Source organism: Canis lupus, chromosome 27 (assembly GCF_048164855.1).
Source record: "Canis lupus baileyi chromosome 27, mCanLup2.hap1, whole genome shotgun sequence".
NCBI lineage: Eukaryota > Metazoa > Chordata > Mammalia > Carnivora > Canidae > Canis > Canis lupus.
Window position 1 is genome coordinate 7,267,793 of NC_132864.1, and position 16,297 is coordinate 7,284,089.

A 16,297-nucleotide genomic window follows, 5' to 3' on the forward strand; every position below is an offset into this window, starting at 1 on the left:
GCGGAGGGCTAGAGCGGCCGGGCGAGGGGCGGGACTCGGAACAGGGCGCCCCGCCGAGTCGTCGGCGCGGCCGGCGTCGGGCTGAAGGGCGCTGGCCCCTCGGGGAACGCGGCGCAGAGAGAAGGCGGCCCCGCATGGGCGCGCACGACGGCACGGCGGGCACCGCCCGACACACCGGCTCTCAGAGGCCCCGTGTGGCCACCTGTGCTCCCCGCGGCGGCCCCGCGCGACCGCGCCCGGGCGCCCCGGGACCCGGGGGCTCTGAAGCGGCGAAATGTGGGTGAGCCCCCGAGTGCGCACGCGCTCCACGACCCAGGGAACGGGGCGGGGGAACAAGGTGGGGAGCAGGCGGGCCAGGGGCGTCCTACGCCGAGGGCCGCGGCAGGCTGGCGGGGTGTGCGCAGGTGCGACCCTGGGGCGCCTGGCGAAGGCCGCGGGAGCTCCCACACACGGCGCGCCGCGGTTCCGCTGCCCGCCTCCCGCCCTCTGCAGCCACACACACTCCTGGCGCTGCCCTTGGAGTCACGAAACAGAAACCACCCCACTGGCCGCCAGCTGATGAACCGGGAAAGGGGGCGACTGTGTGCGAGGGGGCGGTCCTCAGCCAGTTAAGGGTGGCCGACCTGTCGGCACCTGCCAGGACACAGATGAACCCTGCAAATGCGGTGGTCCTGGGAAAACCAGGCAAAGAAGGCCACGTATTGTTGGCTTGCGTTCATATGAGATGTGCAGAACAGGCAGATCCATAGAGGTGGAAGATAGGTTAGCGATTGCCGGGGGAGTGGGATTCCTTTAGGGATTGATGAAAATGTGAAATTAGGTAGTGCCGGCCAACTTTGTGGATGTACTAAAACCACTGAATTGTGCACTTTGAAAGGATACGTTCATGCTATAGGAGTTATAGCTCATTAAAAAATTCACTTAAATAAAAAATGAAGGTCAGGGGATCCCTGGATGGCGCAGTGGTTTGGCGCCTGCCTTTGGCCCGGGGCGCGATCCTGGAGACCCGGGATCGAATCCCACGTCGGGCTCCCGGTGCATGGAGCCTGCTTCTCCCTCTGCCTGTGTCTCTGCCTCTCTCTCTCTCTGTGTGTGACTATCATTAAAAAAAAAAAAAAAAAAAAAAAAATTAAAAAATGAAGGTCAGGGACACCTGACTGGATAAGTCGGTGGAGCGTGACTCTCGATCTCAATGTCTGAGCCCCACATTGGGTATGGAGATTACTTTAAAAAAATTTTAAATCTTAAAAAATTGAAAGAAGGCTAACAGGATAAGCATCTTGGCAAAGTGCAGGTGCAAATGCCTTTGGATGTTAAACTGAAATTTAAAAAAATAATAATAATAATAATAAACCCTGGCTGTAAAAAGGAGGCAGGAGTGGGCAGCTGCACTTAGCAGCTGTTCCAGCACCGTGTTCCCAAGAACATTCTCCCTCCTACAGAACTGCCTAGGTGGCCTGGCTCCTTCAACCTCATGCTACCCACCTCCTTGGTGAAGCTGGAAAGTTAAAAGCATTACGTGCCAGCATCCCAGCTGCGTTATGCCCCTTCTGTTTGCTGCATTTGTGCAAGACTAGAGGTGCATGGGAGGTGGCCACCTCCTTCCTACTGCTCCTGGCTCACTTCCTGCCTGAAAGCAGGGCTGACAATTCTCTCTCCTGCAAGGGAGGCCCAATGCTGGATGGCCATCAACTTTGAGCTTCTTGGCATGAGCCCCTCCCCCTGCACCACAGCTCTAGGCAGCATGTCAGCAGCTCTGGGTGGGGGAGCTCTGGGTCCTCCCATCCCCCCAGCTCCAGAGGCAGCATGAGGAATTGATGTCTCAGTGGGCCAGTTCTGTATTGTTCTAGGAGTCACTCCAGGCATCTGGTCCAGTCCAAAACCAGGTCCTTGAGCCCCCCACCCCCAACAATCTGTAAACTCCAAATTTCCTGAAGAAAATGTCCGACTATACACAGAACCAGTGACAGCTCTCTCAGGAACCTATGTGGTCTCAATATACACAGATGAGAGCAACTCACACCATTTCCTCATTTCCCAGGTGGCTGGCTCAGGTGCACATCTTACATGCTGGCCAGTGTGGGGACCTGGCAGGCAGCTGAGCTCCTCCCTTGTCCAGGGGCCAGGGCAGGGAAAGGAGGTGCGGGGTCTTGCCCTCCTGTGACCTTGGGATAACACTGCTTTCTGGCCTCTGGCCCCCTGACTATGCAGATCCTCGCCCTAACTTTCTATGGCCTTCCACACTCAGGGAAGGATCATACAATGGAGGACTTTTGGGGCTGGCCCCAAAGTCAGGCTTGCTCCCCTGAGGTTCTGGAGGGAGTGAGAGGCAGGGCTCCGTGGAGGGCAAGAGCTGTCAAAATCAAGTGGCCACTAGAAACCCATCAAACTGCTGATTCTGCGTCCAGGGCTACTCACACATGTGAACAAGGATGTATAAGGATGGTCTGGACAAATGCCTGGCAGCAGGCTGGACAGTGCAGACCATCTACACAATGAGCCACCAGCAAGAACAATGAAGACTTTTGTGGCTGCAAAGCCATGCTATGTTGAGATAGGCAAGAGACCAGTGTGTTGTAAGCCACTGTGAAGGGGGGACCAGATGGGGTTCAATATACACAAAGGGCTCACTGGGAGAAGCCACAAACCTCTAGAGGCCCTAGGAATGCTCAGGTATATTCATTACTTTAACATGCCACACACCCAGGGATTCTCCAAGGTGACTTAAACAGGTTATCCATTCATTACTTTAACAGCCACAACTGGGAGTTATCTACTCTAGAGGCTTGATTGGTCTTCAGACCAAGACCTTGCAGCCTTTCATGGGAGAACCCACAGTCCCAGCAGTTATTCAACTAATTTCTGCCCTCAGAAATGACTTAATAAAGAGCCCTGACTATCATGGGCACATCAGCCTAACACCAACCTCTGTATCTTCTCCCAACACACCCTTCCCCAGTGGCCCCAGCTCATCAGTTCAAGCATAAGGCCCAAGTGACCCTTAAATCCTCCCTCCTGTACTCACCTCCAACCACCTGGCATCAGGAAGTTCAAGTGCTTTTCTGGCTGCATACACATACTTCACTCACCCTCTGCTCATGGGCCTCCCCCAGGTCACCACCAGCATCCAGTCTTCATGATTATACTCATGCCACCCCATCTGTCCACCTGGAAGAAGCCCTCGAAGATACCTGCCCAGCCCTAGTGCATACACAGGTATGCCCATACACACTCTACATGCCACATGCATGCACATAGCACATGCATACAGGCAGGTACACCAGCACACAATCACATGTGCATATGCATGGGTACTTATGGCATCGTCTGCATGCACACATCACGTGTACTAGCACACCTGTGCAGGTACACCAGCATGCCCACAATCACATGCATACACATGGGTATATATGCCATACATCTTCCGCATGCATGCATCAGGTGTGTACTCGCACACCTGTGCAGGTACACCAGCATACACAAAATCACACATGCGTATGCATGGGTACATATGCCATCGTCTGCATGCACACATCATCATGTGTACTCACACACCTGTGCAGGTACACCAGCACCTGCACAATCACACCACTTCTCTACCTGAAACTATCCATGCCTTCCACAGACTTGCCCACTGCCTGCCCATCACCTGACCCCCCTTCCTTCCTAACAGGTCACTTTTATTCTGTGGTGCATCATGTACCACTTGTTCTCCCAAGTGCATCTCCCAGCATCCCTTGCAGCTAGACAGGACCGTGTGACATGCCCTTGACCCAAGAGGGAAAAAGCTACTGATGGGTCTTCTGTTTGGAGAGCTCACAGAGGGGCACATTCTGTCCCCTCTTCTGTCCCGCTCCTCACACCTGGACGTGGGCAGGGGTGGGGTGGATGAGACGGTGAAGGCCAAGCGCGGAAAGGGCCAAATGGACAGAGGAGCCCTGCTCGGGGTCAGGGATCACCCTGTCTGGGCTGTCTGGCTTCTGCACAGCCACCACCGAGCCCCATCTGGAGGGCCTACCAGGAGCGCCCATCTACCCTGGCCTCTACCCACCAGCGCTATGTTGTTTCTAACAGCACACAGCACTTCCTCCCTCTCTGTAGGCAAACAACACAGGAAAGACTAAGTGAAACGTACAAACCAGAGTGATTTAAACAAAGTTTGTCTTATTTAATAAGAAAATTGCTTCTTTAAAAAAATAGTGTCTTTACACTCTGAGGTGTATACAGTTAATGACAGCTAAGAACACACTCGCAACAGGTCCTCCTGTGATGAAACCCAACATGATGCAGGTCTCACGACCCTGAGGTGGCAGTGCCGCAGTGTGGCTCTCCTATGGTGGCAAGGACGGCCCGCCGTGGCGGCTCCTTGCACCTGTGGGCTACCCCAAGGCACTCTTAAGGCAGCCTCCACCTCAGTCACTGTCTTCTGGAGGGCTGGGCACCTGCAGAACAAGAGCAGAGTTGTCGGGGTGCTGTCTGTGGGGAAGCTCAGCATCAGGGCCTGCCCCCAGCCTGCCCTATCATTGGGGACAAGTGGAAGCCCTGGGTCTCAGCCCGACTCCTGGTCTCTAAGCTTACAGTTCAAGAACCCAGTCTGCTCAGGGAGAGGCAGGGCTGGGGCCAAGGGGGTCTTCATCAGGCTCCACGGGATCCCCACAGGATACAGTGCCCCCAGGGCAGAGAAAGCAGGGCTACTCCAAACTGCACAATCGCAGGCCCTCCCTTATCTACAGACAGCAGGCAGTGGAAGCCTGGCCCAGCAGGAGTCAAGCAGGGGGCAAGTCTGGCCCCCTGCTCCAATGTGTACACATGCTCCATCTGGCCTCACACTGTTTGGGAGAACTGGTCACCATCAACACAGAAAGAGTGGAAGATTTAACATGTGATTCTAGAATGCCTGTTTCTCTTGGAAAAACTTAAGCTCTCCCAACGTGGTACTCCCCACAACGTGCCAGCCTGGTGGCAGTGAGACAGACCAGGAGCACTTCTGCTTGCCATGTCCAATCCCCATCACTTGATACCCCTGCCACTTGTCATCTCACCTGCACACCTGCTTTTCCACACCTTGCCTACCTTACCTGCATGCTTAAGTTTACAAGCCCAGGTGTGGAGGAAGAACAGTGCCTTTCTGAGTGTGCAGACAACGAGAAGCACTCTCCCAGCACTCCAGGTAAGCATCATCCTTGGAGAGTGGCTGGGCCCCCCAAAGCACACAGCTCAGGGACATCTCCCGCCCCAGGGAAAGAACTCAAGCCATAGATGATGCTTAGCTCCAGGGCCCCAGATGCCCTCCTCCTAAAACACAACCCACAGGGATGAGCCGCTCTAGAGCCGTGACCCTAGCAGGGTCAAGTACATTGACCCCAGGACAAAGGGCCAGACAACAGCCCACCCGAAGCAGGTGGTAAGCATCTTGTGTGCCTCTCTCTAGGAACCCCAAGTCTCAGAACAAGTATGACAACAGTGATGTGCTGAGGACCCAGCCATGCCAGCCCCAGAAGCACTTGACCTGACCCCTCCATCCCACAAACAGAAAGGCAGACCACAGAGCACAGCCTCTGTCCAAGGTCACTAAACAGTGGGGAACAAACACAAGCAGCATTTTGGGGTCACCGGCCACCCAGTCCAGTGCCCTAGCCCTGCTTATCCGCTGCTGTGTGACCCTGAGGACCTGACACACCACTCTGTGCCTGAGCTTGCTTATCTGCATAACAGACACAACACCAGTGCACAGCAGGTTAGAAGCTTGGCCGAGCTCCCAAGAGGGAGGGCCTGTAGCAGCCCCCGAACCCTGGCCTCCAGCCCCATAGCCACAGCCCCCACCTTGGTGCCTGCGCCCACTGCCATGTGGGCAGTGGCATTGAAGTCATGCACGGGCAGGGTGCTCAGCCACTGGGCCATGGACCTTTCGTGGCGCTCAGTGCTGATGATGGTGGGGTAGATGTGCTGCTCCTTGAATGCTGTGACCCCCGCCTCCTCCCGTGTCCAGTCCAGTGGCTCGTGCAGCCCATCGTTGCCGAAGCGCTGGTTATACTTCTCAAAGTGCACGCGCTCCAGGACCAGGCCAAGCCCTGGCGCCTTGGGCACATCCACCTTCGCATCCCCCCAGCTGCGCTCCAGCACACTCTCGGGGGCATAGCCCTTGACAATGGCCACTAGCAGGCCAACCATCTTCCTGATCTGGTGCGTCATGAAGCTCTGTCCCTTGACCTTGATTACCGCGAACTCCATGCCCTCCCGTACAAAAGGCTCCTCGCAGAACATATCCAGGATGTACCGCCGAGCGCTGGCCTCCTGGGGCCCCTTCTGCGAAGTAAAGTTGTGGAAGTTGTGTGTGCCCTTATAGCAAGCGAGGAGCCCATTCACGCGCTGCAGTGTCTCGGCACTCAGCCGATAGCTCTCATCCTGCACATCGTGGTCCTTGTGGGCGAAGGCAAATGTGGGCAGCATGTAGAAGTAGGTCCTGGCATCACATTTGTTCTTGGAGTTGAAGCCGCCTGTGACCCTCTTCAGTCCTTGAGGGGAGAGGAGGCAAGTGAGGACAACACTTCCCTGCCAATGAGCAAATGAGCACCTGGACAGACAGCTTCTAGGCACTGAACCCACGCGTACCTGATGCTCAACTGCAGTTATGCAAACTGACTCAATGGAAACACCAGGGGTGTTAAAACCCTAGGGTTTGCTGAGGTGCAGGCAGGTGCATGCTTGCCCTCTGCCACTGTCCACAGAATACATTGCAGACCTGAAACCATGCCCTACAAGTTGTTCTATGGGAGGCTACAGGCAGCAGCACATCTAACAGCAAAAAACAAAACAAAACAAAAAAAACTAGAGCCAACTGAGAAAGAGAAAAACGTTCAAACGCGTTCTAGACCATTGGCAGGATGAAGCAGAAGGCAGTCCCCGAAACACAGGAAGGCAGGTCTGCGGGATGTGAGGCCCCACACTCGGAGAGCTGACAGACCCAGCAGACACACAACACACAAACTCTTCAAGGAAAGGATGAAGACAGAATGAAGTGCGTGCTGTGCGAAGGTCTCCAGTTGTGAGCAGCACAGAATTGTACATGTGCAGACAGAGAATTTCCCTGAGGACAAAGTACTGGGGAGGACCAGGCAGCCCCCTGCCCTCCTCTGCCTGAACAGTGCTTGGGCCTTCAGGGTCAGTCTGGGCCCACACCTCACAAGTAGCCAGGCGCCTCCAGCCAGCCTGGCCCTGGGGCTCCTGCCCTCCTTGCTCTCGCTCTACTGTCCTATTTGATTTGAAGGTAATTTTAAGTTTTCTTTTTTGCCTGGCATTAAAAATTCACTTTCGGGGATGCCTGGGTGGCTCAGTGGTTGGGTGCCTGCCTCTGGCTCAGGTCGTGATCCCAGGATCTGGAATCGAGTCCTGCATTGGGCTCCCTATGAGGAGCCCTCTGCCTATGTCTCTGCTTCTCTCTCTCTCTCAATCTGTCTCTCACGAATAAATAAATCTTAAAAAAAAAAAATTCACTTTGTCCACACGGAGCATCACCAGGGCGCATTGTGCAGGCAGTTGTCTGCCGGGATCAGGGTCCAGGCTGCCCAACAGCCAGGCCCCAGGGCCACACTGAGGGAAACTGCCTGCCCCGCACGTCACACTGCAGTGGGAGCGCCGACTATTGTAACTGTACAGGATTCGGAGCTGTTTCAGCAAAACTGGGGCTGATCTAGGGACTACACTAAAGAGCTTCCCGTGCAAACGCTGGTTCTACGTGAGGGGAGTCTCGGGAGGGGACCCTCCCCAGAGGCAGAGAAGGACCACAGCAAAGCAAACAAAAACCACGCTACATTGAAACACAGACATTCAGTAGTAGGCAAAGTAATCAATAAGCGTTACCACCTTCGTAGAAAGAACCCCCTTACTTGCACCAAACACCTGAGGCAGCTTTGTCCATGATGGCACGGAAGCCTAGCACCCCTGGTAGGCACACGGAGAAACAATGTGTGGCACGGCCGCATGACAGGGCCCATGCACACCCGGCTCTGTGAAAGAAGCCAGACGTACAATCTGATTTCTGTTCACATAAAACGCTTCGGGCTCAAACTAATCCGCAGCAGAATGCAGTGGCAGCCAGTGAGGAGGGGTAGTAGGTAGAGGGGTTCGCAGCCCTACCCTGGATGGTTCCACAGGTGTGTGCACGCATCTAAACCCTACGCTTAAATACAGCCTGCAGTATATATCAATTAAATTTCCATTTAAAGTTTTCTCAAGTGGCTGCCTGAAAAAACCACACTGCATGGGTTAGTAGCACAAGTGGCCATATGATACATGCCCATCAGCACCAGGGCCAAGGGGACTAATGCAGGGGTGCTGCTGTCGTCTTCAGACACTTTGAGAAGTGGGGTGAGTGGTTATTAGAGAAGAACGTTGTTTTTTTCTAGATTGATTTTTTTTTTATTTATTTAGGATAGTCACAGAGAGAGAGAGAGGCAGAGCCATAGGCAGAGGGAAAAGCAGGCTCCATGCACGGGAGCCCAACGTGGGACTCGATCCCGGGTCTCCAGGATCGCGCCCTGGGCCAAAGGCAGGCGCTAAACCGCTGCGCCACCCAGGGATCCCGAGAAGGACGTTCTAACAGAGACAGCCACCGTGGCTGCCTAACAGCCCGTGCGTGAAGAGGCAGATGGGCGTGGAGCCAAGACAAGGTCAGGTGGCCACATGGCCTGGCCCACTACAGAGGATCTACCAATTCCTGCTTTAACCCTCAAAGCAAACACAAAAACCACAGTGAGGTACAGCTAACAAGGCAACCAAGGTGATAATTAGATGGAATTAGGAAAAACATTCATTAATCCAAAAGAAAACGGAAAAAGGAGAACACAGAACAGAAAAGACAAAAAGAAACCAATGGTGAGCTCTACACCAACCAACCAAGCCAAAAGCACAGAAACACTAATGGCCCGGACACGCCACTCAAAAGCAGAAAATCAACTGGACAGGACTGTCTCAACAAAGACCTAAAACTCCCATTTAACAGGCTGCTTTTAAGAGGTTAATTATCACCCCAATTTTAACTTTACCAAACCTGGATGTTCATGTTCAGTGTTTAGCTGAAACAAGGTGCTGCCACAAAGGGAGGTCCCAAGTGTCTATCCAGCTCATCCCTTTGGGTACTAACCACCACTTCTACCAACCACTAGGCAATCGCCCCAGTGTCCTAATTCTGCACCAGAGCAGTCTGAGGTTTCACGTTCCTGCAGGCCCAGCCACCATGCAGCACTCGGCCTTGCAACGCTTACCCAGTATCCGAATGTGAGGTGGAAGGTGGCTGTTGATCTTTTCTAAAATGTCATCAATCAGCCACACCTTCAAGGACACGACCTGGCCGGCCGCAGACACACCCTGCAAAGGAAGCAGAAGGGTCAGGCACACCCCTCCATGAGGTGGTTTCCTTAAGGACCATGCCAACGCTGCATCATTTCCTGCACAAGTTCTGAGTTTAGGAGCCCATCTGAGGGGCTGGCGATACATGAGGACGGCGCTCCGCACACCAAGGGGCCAGGCAGAGCACAATTGCTAAGGATCACTGGTGGCTGCAGAGCACAATGGAACACAGCACGCCAGGCAGGTGGGAAATAAAGGCCCCCTCATACGTGCTCCACACCACATAGGGAAAAAGAGCACGCAATTTTAGTCAGGAAACCACCGGCCAAGCAAGGAAGAGCGGTTGTCCAGCCTCAACCATGGCTTTGCTGTCCCCACTCCAGGTGCCCATGGTCACCCGTGCTGCTGACACTCCAGCACAAGCCCATGCCATCTGCACCCCCCATCTGATCACATGGGCACATCTCATCTCCTCCCCTCGTTGAGGGGGCAGTGGATACAGCCCAGAAAGCCTTTGAGAGATCCCCCACTCACACAACTTCCAGGCCAGCACATGGCTGTAATGTCCTGGTTTGCCCCAAGCTACTGCTGCTGTCTCTCCCTGGGCCGCGTTTATGAGCACCATATCATGGGTGTTCAGCACCACTGACAGTGCAGGCATCCACCAGGGATCTGGAATGTGTCCCCCACAAACCAGGGGGCGACCACTGTGCCATCTAAGTCTCTCCCTCCTCCTTGCTCTCTAAAAAACAATTGGAGAGATTGAGGAAAAGAACAAAAAATGAACAATGAAGATGCTACCCAGACTAAGTCCACTGCCCCCAGGTCCACATTCTCTCATACAGAGCATCTGGCCACACACAGCCACAGAGGGCATCAGACAGCCACTCCATGAGTGGGAAATACACAATGGATTTCAAACATTTAGATAAAAAACAAAAAACAAAAACAAAAACAAAAAAACGAACGAAAAAGGGCACCTGCCTGGCTTGGTCAGTGAAATGTGCAACTCTTGATGTGAGTTGTGAATTTGAGCCCCAAGCTGGGTGTAGAGGTTACTTTAAAAAACAAAATCTTGGGGTGCCTGGGTGGCTCAGCAATTGAGTGTCTGCCCTGAGCTCAGGTCATGATCCAGGGTTCTGGGATCGAGTCCCACATTGGGCTCCCTGCTCAGCAGGGAGTCTGCTTCTCCCTCTCTCCCTCTGCTCCTCTCTCTCAAATAAATAAAATCTTTTTTTTTAATCTTAAAAAAAAAAAAAAGGAATGAAAATAGATGGCACTGCTATGTTTCAGTATCCCTCATATGTGTAAATGAGAACATTCTGTATGTGCTGGTGGAGCGGGAGAGACCGCTAAGGGACCTGGGAAGATGAAAGTGTCCTCGACCTGCTGCAGGGACAGTGCCACAACTCTGCAAACACATCAGAATCCACTGAATAACACAAGTGGGCAACCTGGAAGGGATGAATCATATTTCAACAAAGCTACTTTTTAAGGAGTCTGAAATAAACAACAACAACAAAAAAATGCTATCATTTATTCATCCAAAGGGCTGAACACATGACTGCTGGGATGTTAGTATCAGAAGTTTCCTGTGTCTTCCTTCAGGGTCCCCAAACTGTAGGAGGAAAACATGTTGGAATGGAACAATCTCTGACAACAGTGGAAATTAAGCATCATGCTCTGAAACACTTTCTCCATTAGCTCAGGCAAATAGCTGCTTTTCTCCTGCCCTGGGAACAACCAGAGAGCTGTAATTAGAACGATTAAAGAGGAAAGGAAGACCTTAAGGAAGCACAGGACCCTAGCCTGCACCACAAGAAACCTTACTGTATCACCTGGCACACAAAGCCCGGGATTGGGTACCTCTGGAACCGGGTGTTATTCAGCTGCTCAGGATCCTAACCTGCCCATGACCGTGTCAGAATCCCAGGGACATCAGACAGGCACAGAGGCATCTCAGGGCTGGGGCAGAAGACATGCTGTGAGCTGTGCCCCACCCGCCTGCCCAGCATCCCTCCATCTTCCTTTGGGGAGCTCCTGCCCATGCTGGTCCCATACCCAGGAGCACAACTCGGCAAGACTGCCCGGCATAGCTGCCACACCTGCCACAACGGAGCCCAGGACAGGTGTGTGAGGCAGTGAGCCAGCGTAGTGGGACTCAGTCTTGGGACTGAGCAGACAGCATCGGCCACAGCCGCTGAGGCTGCCCAGTCTATGAGTCGTGGCCCCTGTGGTGGTGACATGCTGTGAGCGTGGAGCACACAGCGCACTGCTGTGACACGTGCACACATGCAAACAATGGGAACTGTGCTTTGCTGGCTGTATTTACATTGATTATGTGGTGAAAAAAGACTATCTTGGATAAACTAAGTTAAATAAAACCAACGACTAACCCCAAAGCTACCTGCTTCCTTTCCCCTCTTGGAAAACGGGACATCCCATCCTATGCATCCTGGCATGCCTGAGCTGCGTGGGCCCAAGGCGGTGGACATCGTGTCCAGACGCTGCCGAGTGCTGCGGAGGACACACAGACTGGCAGCTTCAGGTGCTGCTAGAACCTGCAGGGGGTACACAGAGGTGGCACCTACCTTATCTGTGCGGGCGCACCGCTGGAAGGACATCTTCCTCATGTCTTCACCATGGTTTTCAGGAATACAACCAGACTGGACCAGGGCGGACACTAAGTCATCTTCAATGGTCTTGAATTGTGAGGATCCAACATTCCTCTGAAGAAAAGAGTAGAAAACCAATTTTTTTCACTCAGTCACTGCCCACAAATGCTCCCCGTAGGGCACCTGAGTGCTGTGCCCACATCTGCGGCCCCAGGGACACAATGTGGCTCTTCCCCGACCCTATGGCAACTAGGGTAGTTACCTGAGGGTATCCCATCTCTAGAAACTCCCCACCCTGGGCAGCCAGGTGAGAAGCTGACAGAGGGTATCACCCAAGACACGAATCCCTCCCACCCAGTCAGATCTGAAAGCAGCGCCCCTCCTGCCACAGAGCCGTTCTGTGGTCAGCAGCTGTTGGCTGCAGAGGGACCCCCCCCCTTAGCAGCACAGTGGGCAGGAAACCCACTCCAGGATGCTAGGGCTAGACCCGGCATCCCTGGCTTCTCACAAATCCTTCAGCTCGCGTGACCAGCCTGTACAACTACTTGGGACTGATGCACAGCAGGGAAGGACACCCACCACTTCTAGAACCTCCTAATAACACTACCGCTTCTCAGCGTGCCCTAACCATAACCCAGGGCCTCCAGGTCACCTTCACGTGACCACCTGATGCTTCTCAAAGAAAACATTCCCCACACCAGGGACATGAGGGGGCCCCCCGAACACTTTGTTCGCTGAGACTCAACAGAGTGGGAAGTTCTTCCTGAGGTCTGACAGTCTCCCTGCACGCATTGAGTCATAAATGCTCCTCAGACAGCAACACACATGGACAGAGCTGGGGCAGTGGGGAAGGTGGCCGAGGGGCAGTCTCTCCATCTGTCCTTCCGTCAACTCTGGGAGCCACTGTCAACTCTCCACCCCTTATTTCCCTAAAAGGGAAACTGGGGCAAACAGAAGCCGTTGAGACACAGCAAAGTTCTGAAGACGTGCCTAAGGCAAAAATGCGCCTCATCAAAATCCCTCTCAGAAAAGCAGCTGACTGCCCACCCAGAGCAGCTGGGGTGGTCCGTGCATTCCCAAGGCTACATCCCCTGGCCCTGTGGGCACAGGGGACCCAACATCACAAAATCAATTTTCTGGGTGCGACCTGAAGTATACTTCCTACTCCCATGACTCATAGTGAAAATTATTACACCCTGGGAGACCAGGCACAGATGTATTAAACTTGCTGCAGTTGGACGCTCCAGGCATGGCACCGAACTTCCTACTGACTCAAGCTTCAACAAGATCAGAGAACAGACAACCAAGGTTTCGGAGCTGATGACGGGGACAAGAGCCTTCATGTACCTGTGGGGCACCTGCGCCCTGTCAGGAAGGGGTGAAACTGGAGGACGGCACAGAGAATTCTGCTCACACACAGCCTGAGCCTCCAGCTTCTGATAAACACCCACAGCGGGCCCCTCCCAGCCCCTCGGCCTCAGGAGAGACAGGAGCCCAGGAGTCTCAGTCCCCTGCCCATAGCCACAGGACAGTTGTGAAAGCCCCAGTGGCACTTCCTGGGACCAGAGCAATGCTCAGGGCTGCTGGGACTCCAGCCTAAACCCTGCCCCAAGGGATGCACCATCACGCTGAAAACCAGGTGAAGAGTGACGCCCTGTTTCCGGGACGGCCTAGCTGGACAGATGTTACCCAGAGGCCCCGGCCTGAAGCCCCACAGTGGTCCCCAGGGAAGGGAGCCCAGAAGTCAGCGCCCCCTTCTCCCTCGCCGCGACCCCAGGAGAGCCCCAGGAGTCGTCCCCCCAAAAAGCGGGCCCTAGGCGAGTCCTGGGCTCCGGCACCCCGCCGCCGGGCCTCACCTGCATGCCGTGGTAGCCCTTCCCGGAATAGGCCATGAGCAGCACGATCTTCCGCTTGGGCGGCTTCCTGTGCGGCTCCCCGTCCGGCTCCCCGTCCGGGCCGCTCCGGCGCTTCTTGGCCTGCTGCTCGGGGTCCTCCCAGGCCCGGGCCCCGCCCCGCCAGCCGCTGCGGGCCTTCCGGTCCTGCTCCAGCGCGGCGCTCACCAGGGCGGCGGCCCGCACGTCCCCGGCCATGGGGGCAGAGCTGCGAGGACACGGGCGGTGAGCGCCGCGGGCGGGGGCGGGGGCGGGGGCGGGGGCGCGGGGCTGGACGGCGGGGGCCCGGCCGACGCGCCGCGGTTACCAGAGCAGGTGCCGTCCCGGGCGCGGGCTCCACGATCCGCAGACTCTCCGCAGGGCCCCGGCCGCCGCCCGCAGACTGGGGGCCGCCATGCGCCGCGGGGCGCGGGTGCAGGGGGAGGGCACGCCCGGCCCCCTCCCCGAGGCCCTCCCCGCGGCCCCTGCCCGCCCGGCTCCCCTGCCCCACCCGCCTGCCCGGCTTCCCCTCGGCGGCTGCTGTCGCCGGGGCCACGGGGACGAGCTCTCACCCGCACCCACTCACGGCGCCGCGGACGGAGCGGGGACCACGTGGGCGAAGGCGGAAGTGGAACGCGCGCCAGACGGCGGCCGCGCGCGGACAGAAGCCGCAGCCGCAGCCGCGGGGGGCGGGGCGCGGGGCGGGGCGCGGGGCTCGGGCGGGGGGCGGGGCGGGGCTCGGGCGGGGGGCGGGGCGGGGCGGGGCGGGGCGGGGCTCGGCGCCGGGTAACGAGCCCGAGGAACAGGTGCTCGGCGGAGCGCGCGCCGCGGGTCCCAGTTCCCGAGGCCTACCCGGGGCTGGCCGGGGACCCCTGGCCTGGGGGCGCGCACACCAGCGCCTCCGCAGACAAGGCGTCCTCTGGATCCGTGGTGCCCAGGAGCTTGCTCTCGAGACACACTTGGCGACGCGCGGTCCTCGGGAAAGCCTTGCGCGGGCCGGGGGCGGACGCCGCGGGCTGGGGGCGACCCGAGGCGCTCTCGCGGGGTCTCCAGGGAGCGTCCCCCCGGGAGCGGCCCAGGAGCTCGGTTCCCGTGGCGGGAGGGGGGAGGCACCCAGTGACCACATCAAGCGCTGGGATAAATAGGGCACCACAAAGCCGTGAAGGCCACGAAGCACTGTGCACCCCTGACGAGGGAGCCTGGGAGGCCTCGCCCGCAGTGAAAGAAGCCAGACGGAAGCGCGCGCAGTGCCCACAGTCAGAGGGGAGAGCTGGCTGAGGAAGGTCTCCCCCAGATCACAGCACACCCAGGCTCCTCCGAGCTCAAGTGTGACGATAGATGGAGAAGGAGCTCATGCAGGTGGGACAGGACGACCCCCTCAGGATAGCCCTGCCCTCCCCAGGTCAGAGAGCCCTCCACGTGCCCAGGGGACAAAAGAGCATGGTCGTGGTGATCTGGGAAGTGGAGGGGGCTCAGCAGCTTTAGGAAGTCCTGGGCCTTGGGACACCTGGATGGCTCAGCGGTTGATCATCCGCCTTTGGCTCAAGGTGTGATCCTGGGGTCCGGGGATCAAGTCCCACATTGGGTTTCTCCCTCTGCTTCTCCCTCTGCCTGAGTCTCTCTGCCTCTGTGTCTCTCATGAATAAATAAAATATTTAAAAAAGAAAACTGTCTTGGGCTAAGGTTGCAAAGAGCACCCGACCTTGGCACAGGGCACCCCCTCCCTCTTTCCTTAGACTCCTGCTGTGGAGAATGAGCCCTCCCCACCCTAGCACTAGCTCTGAGGTCATGGCTCACCTTGGCACAGGGAGCTGGACATGGGGCCCCAGGCTAAGGGCATCTGCAGGAGTCCAGGACCAAGACAACTGGGATAGCTCCAGGTGGGCAGAAGACTAACCCAACCACGGAGCCGGGGAGGCTTGATGCTGAGGCTTTAAGCTGTGCCCCTGGGAGTAGAGCCTCTCCCTCCTGCCACGTGAGCTAAGGGTTCTCCCGTGCTGGAACAGAGACCCAAAGCAGGTGGGGGGGGGGGGGCCTCTCAGGGGCAAGCCCAAGACCCCAGGCTGTACCGAGTGCAGCCCCTGACTGGGGAGCTCCCAGCTAGGCCATGAGGCAGGAAGGATGGAGGCATGTGTCCCTGCCAGAGGCCTGCTCCAGGGTGTTGGTGGGTGTGAAACAAGCAGGAAGGTAAGCACCGTGATAGGTCAGAACTACCCACTGCCACCTGACAGAAGCCCCCTGTGACCTGTTGTGTGGGGACTAGACCAGCACACCTGTTCCCTCCTCAGACCCCACCAGCTAGGTGGCTGGCCTGAGCTTGGTCCTCCTGGCCAAGGGCTCCTGCGGGCGTGCCTGGAATGTGTCAGGGAATAGAACTCCTGCAGAGTTGTCACAGCCCAGGCCTAGCCCTCCTGGGCCTGCCCCTGACCACCAGGTTCTTGCACAGCGACATAGTGACGTTTA

The 16,297-nt window shown here is 56.4% G+C and overlaps 1 protein-coding gene and 1 long non-coding RNA gene across 6 annotated transcripts; one reads left to right on the forward strand and one right to left on the reverse strand.

Moving 5' to 3' along the window:
- Positions 1–37: 37 nt before the first annotated feature.
- LOC140619133 (uncharacterized) lies at positions 38–6,835 on the forward strand. Of its 2 annotated transcripts, none has more exons than XR_012019063.1 (3): positions 38–280; positions 3,114–3,216; positions 5,432–6,835. It is a non-coding gene; the product is annotated as an uncharacterized lncRNA (long non-coding RNA). The 2 variants fall into 2 exon arrangements; XR_012019064.1 differs by having other exon boundaries at positions 165–276; positions 5,432–5,569.
- On the reverse strand, positions 4,145–14,506 carry PUS1 (pseudouridine synthase 1). Of its 4 annotated transcripts, none has more exons than XM_072802088.1 (6): positions 14,413–14,506; positions 13,820–14,063; positions 11,940–12,077; positions 9,264–9,366; positions 5,824–6,515; positions 4,145–4,442 (listed from the first exon to the last, which is right to left on the reverse strand). In XM_072802088.1, the coding sequence occupies exons 2-6, from the start codon at positions 14,051–14,053 to the stop codon at positions 4,413–4,415; spliced, it is 1,197 nt and encodes a 398-aa protein (XP_072658189.1). In that variant the 5' UTR covers positions 14,054–14,063; positions 14,413–14,506; the 3' UTR covers positions 4,145–4,412. The 4 variants fall into 4 exon arrangements, with proteins under 4 accessions (XP_072658189.1, XP_072658188.1, XP_072658190.1 ...); XM_072802087.1 differs by having other exon boundaries at positions 14,407–14,499; XM_072802089.1 differs by having other exon boundaries at positions 14,421–14,478.
- Positions 14,507–16,297: the final 1,791 nt, after the last annotated feature.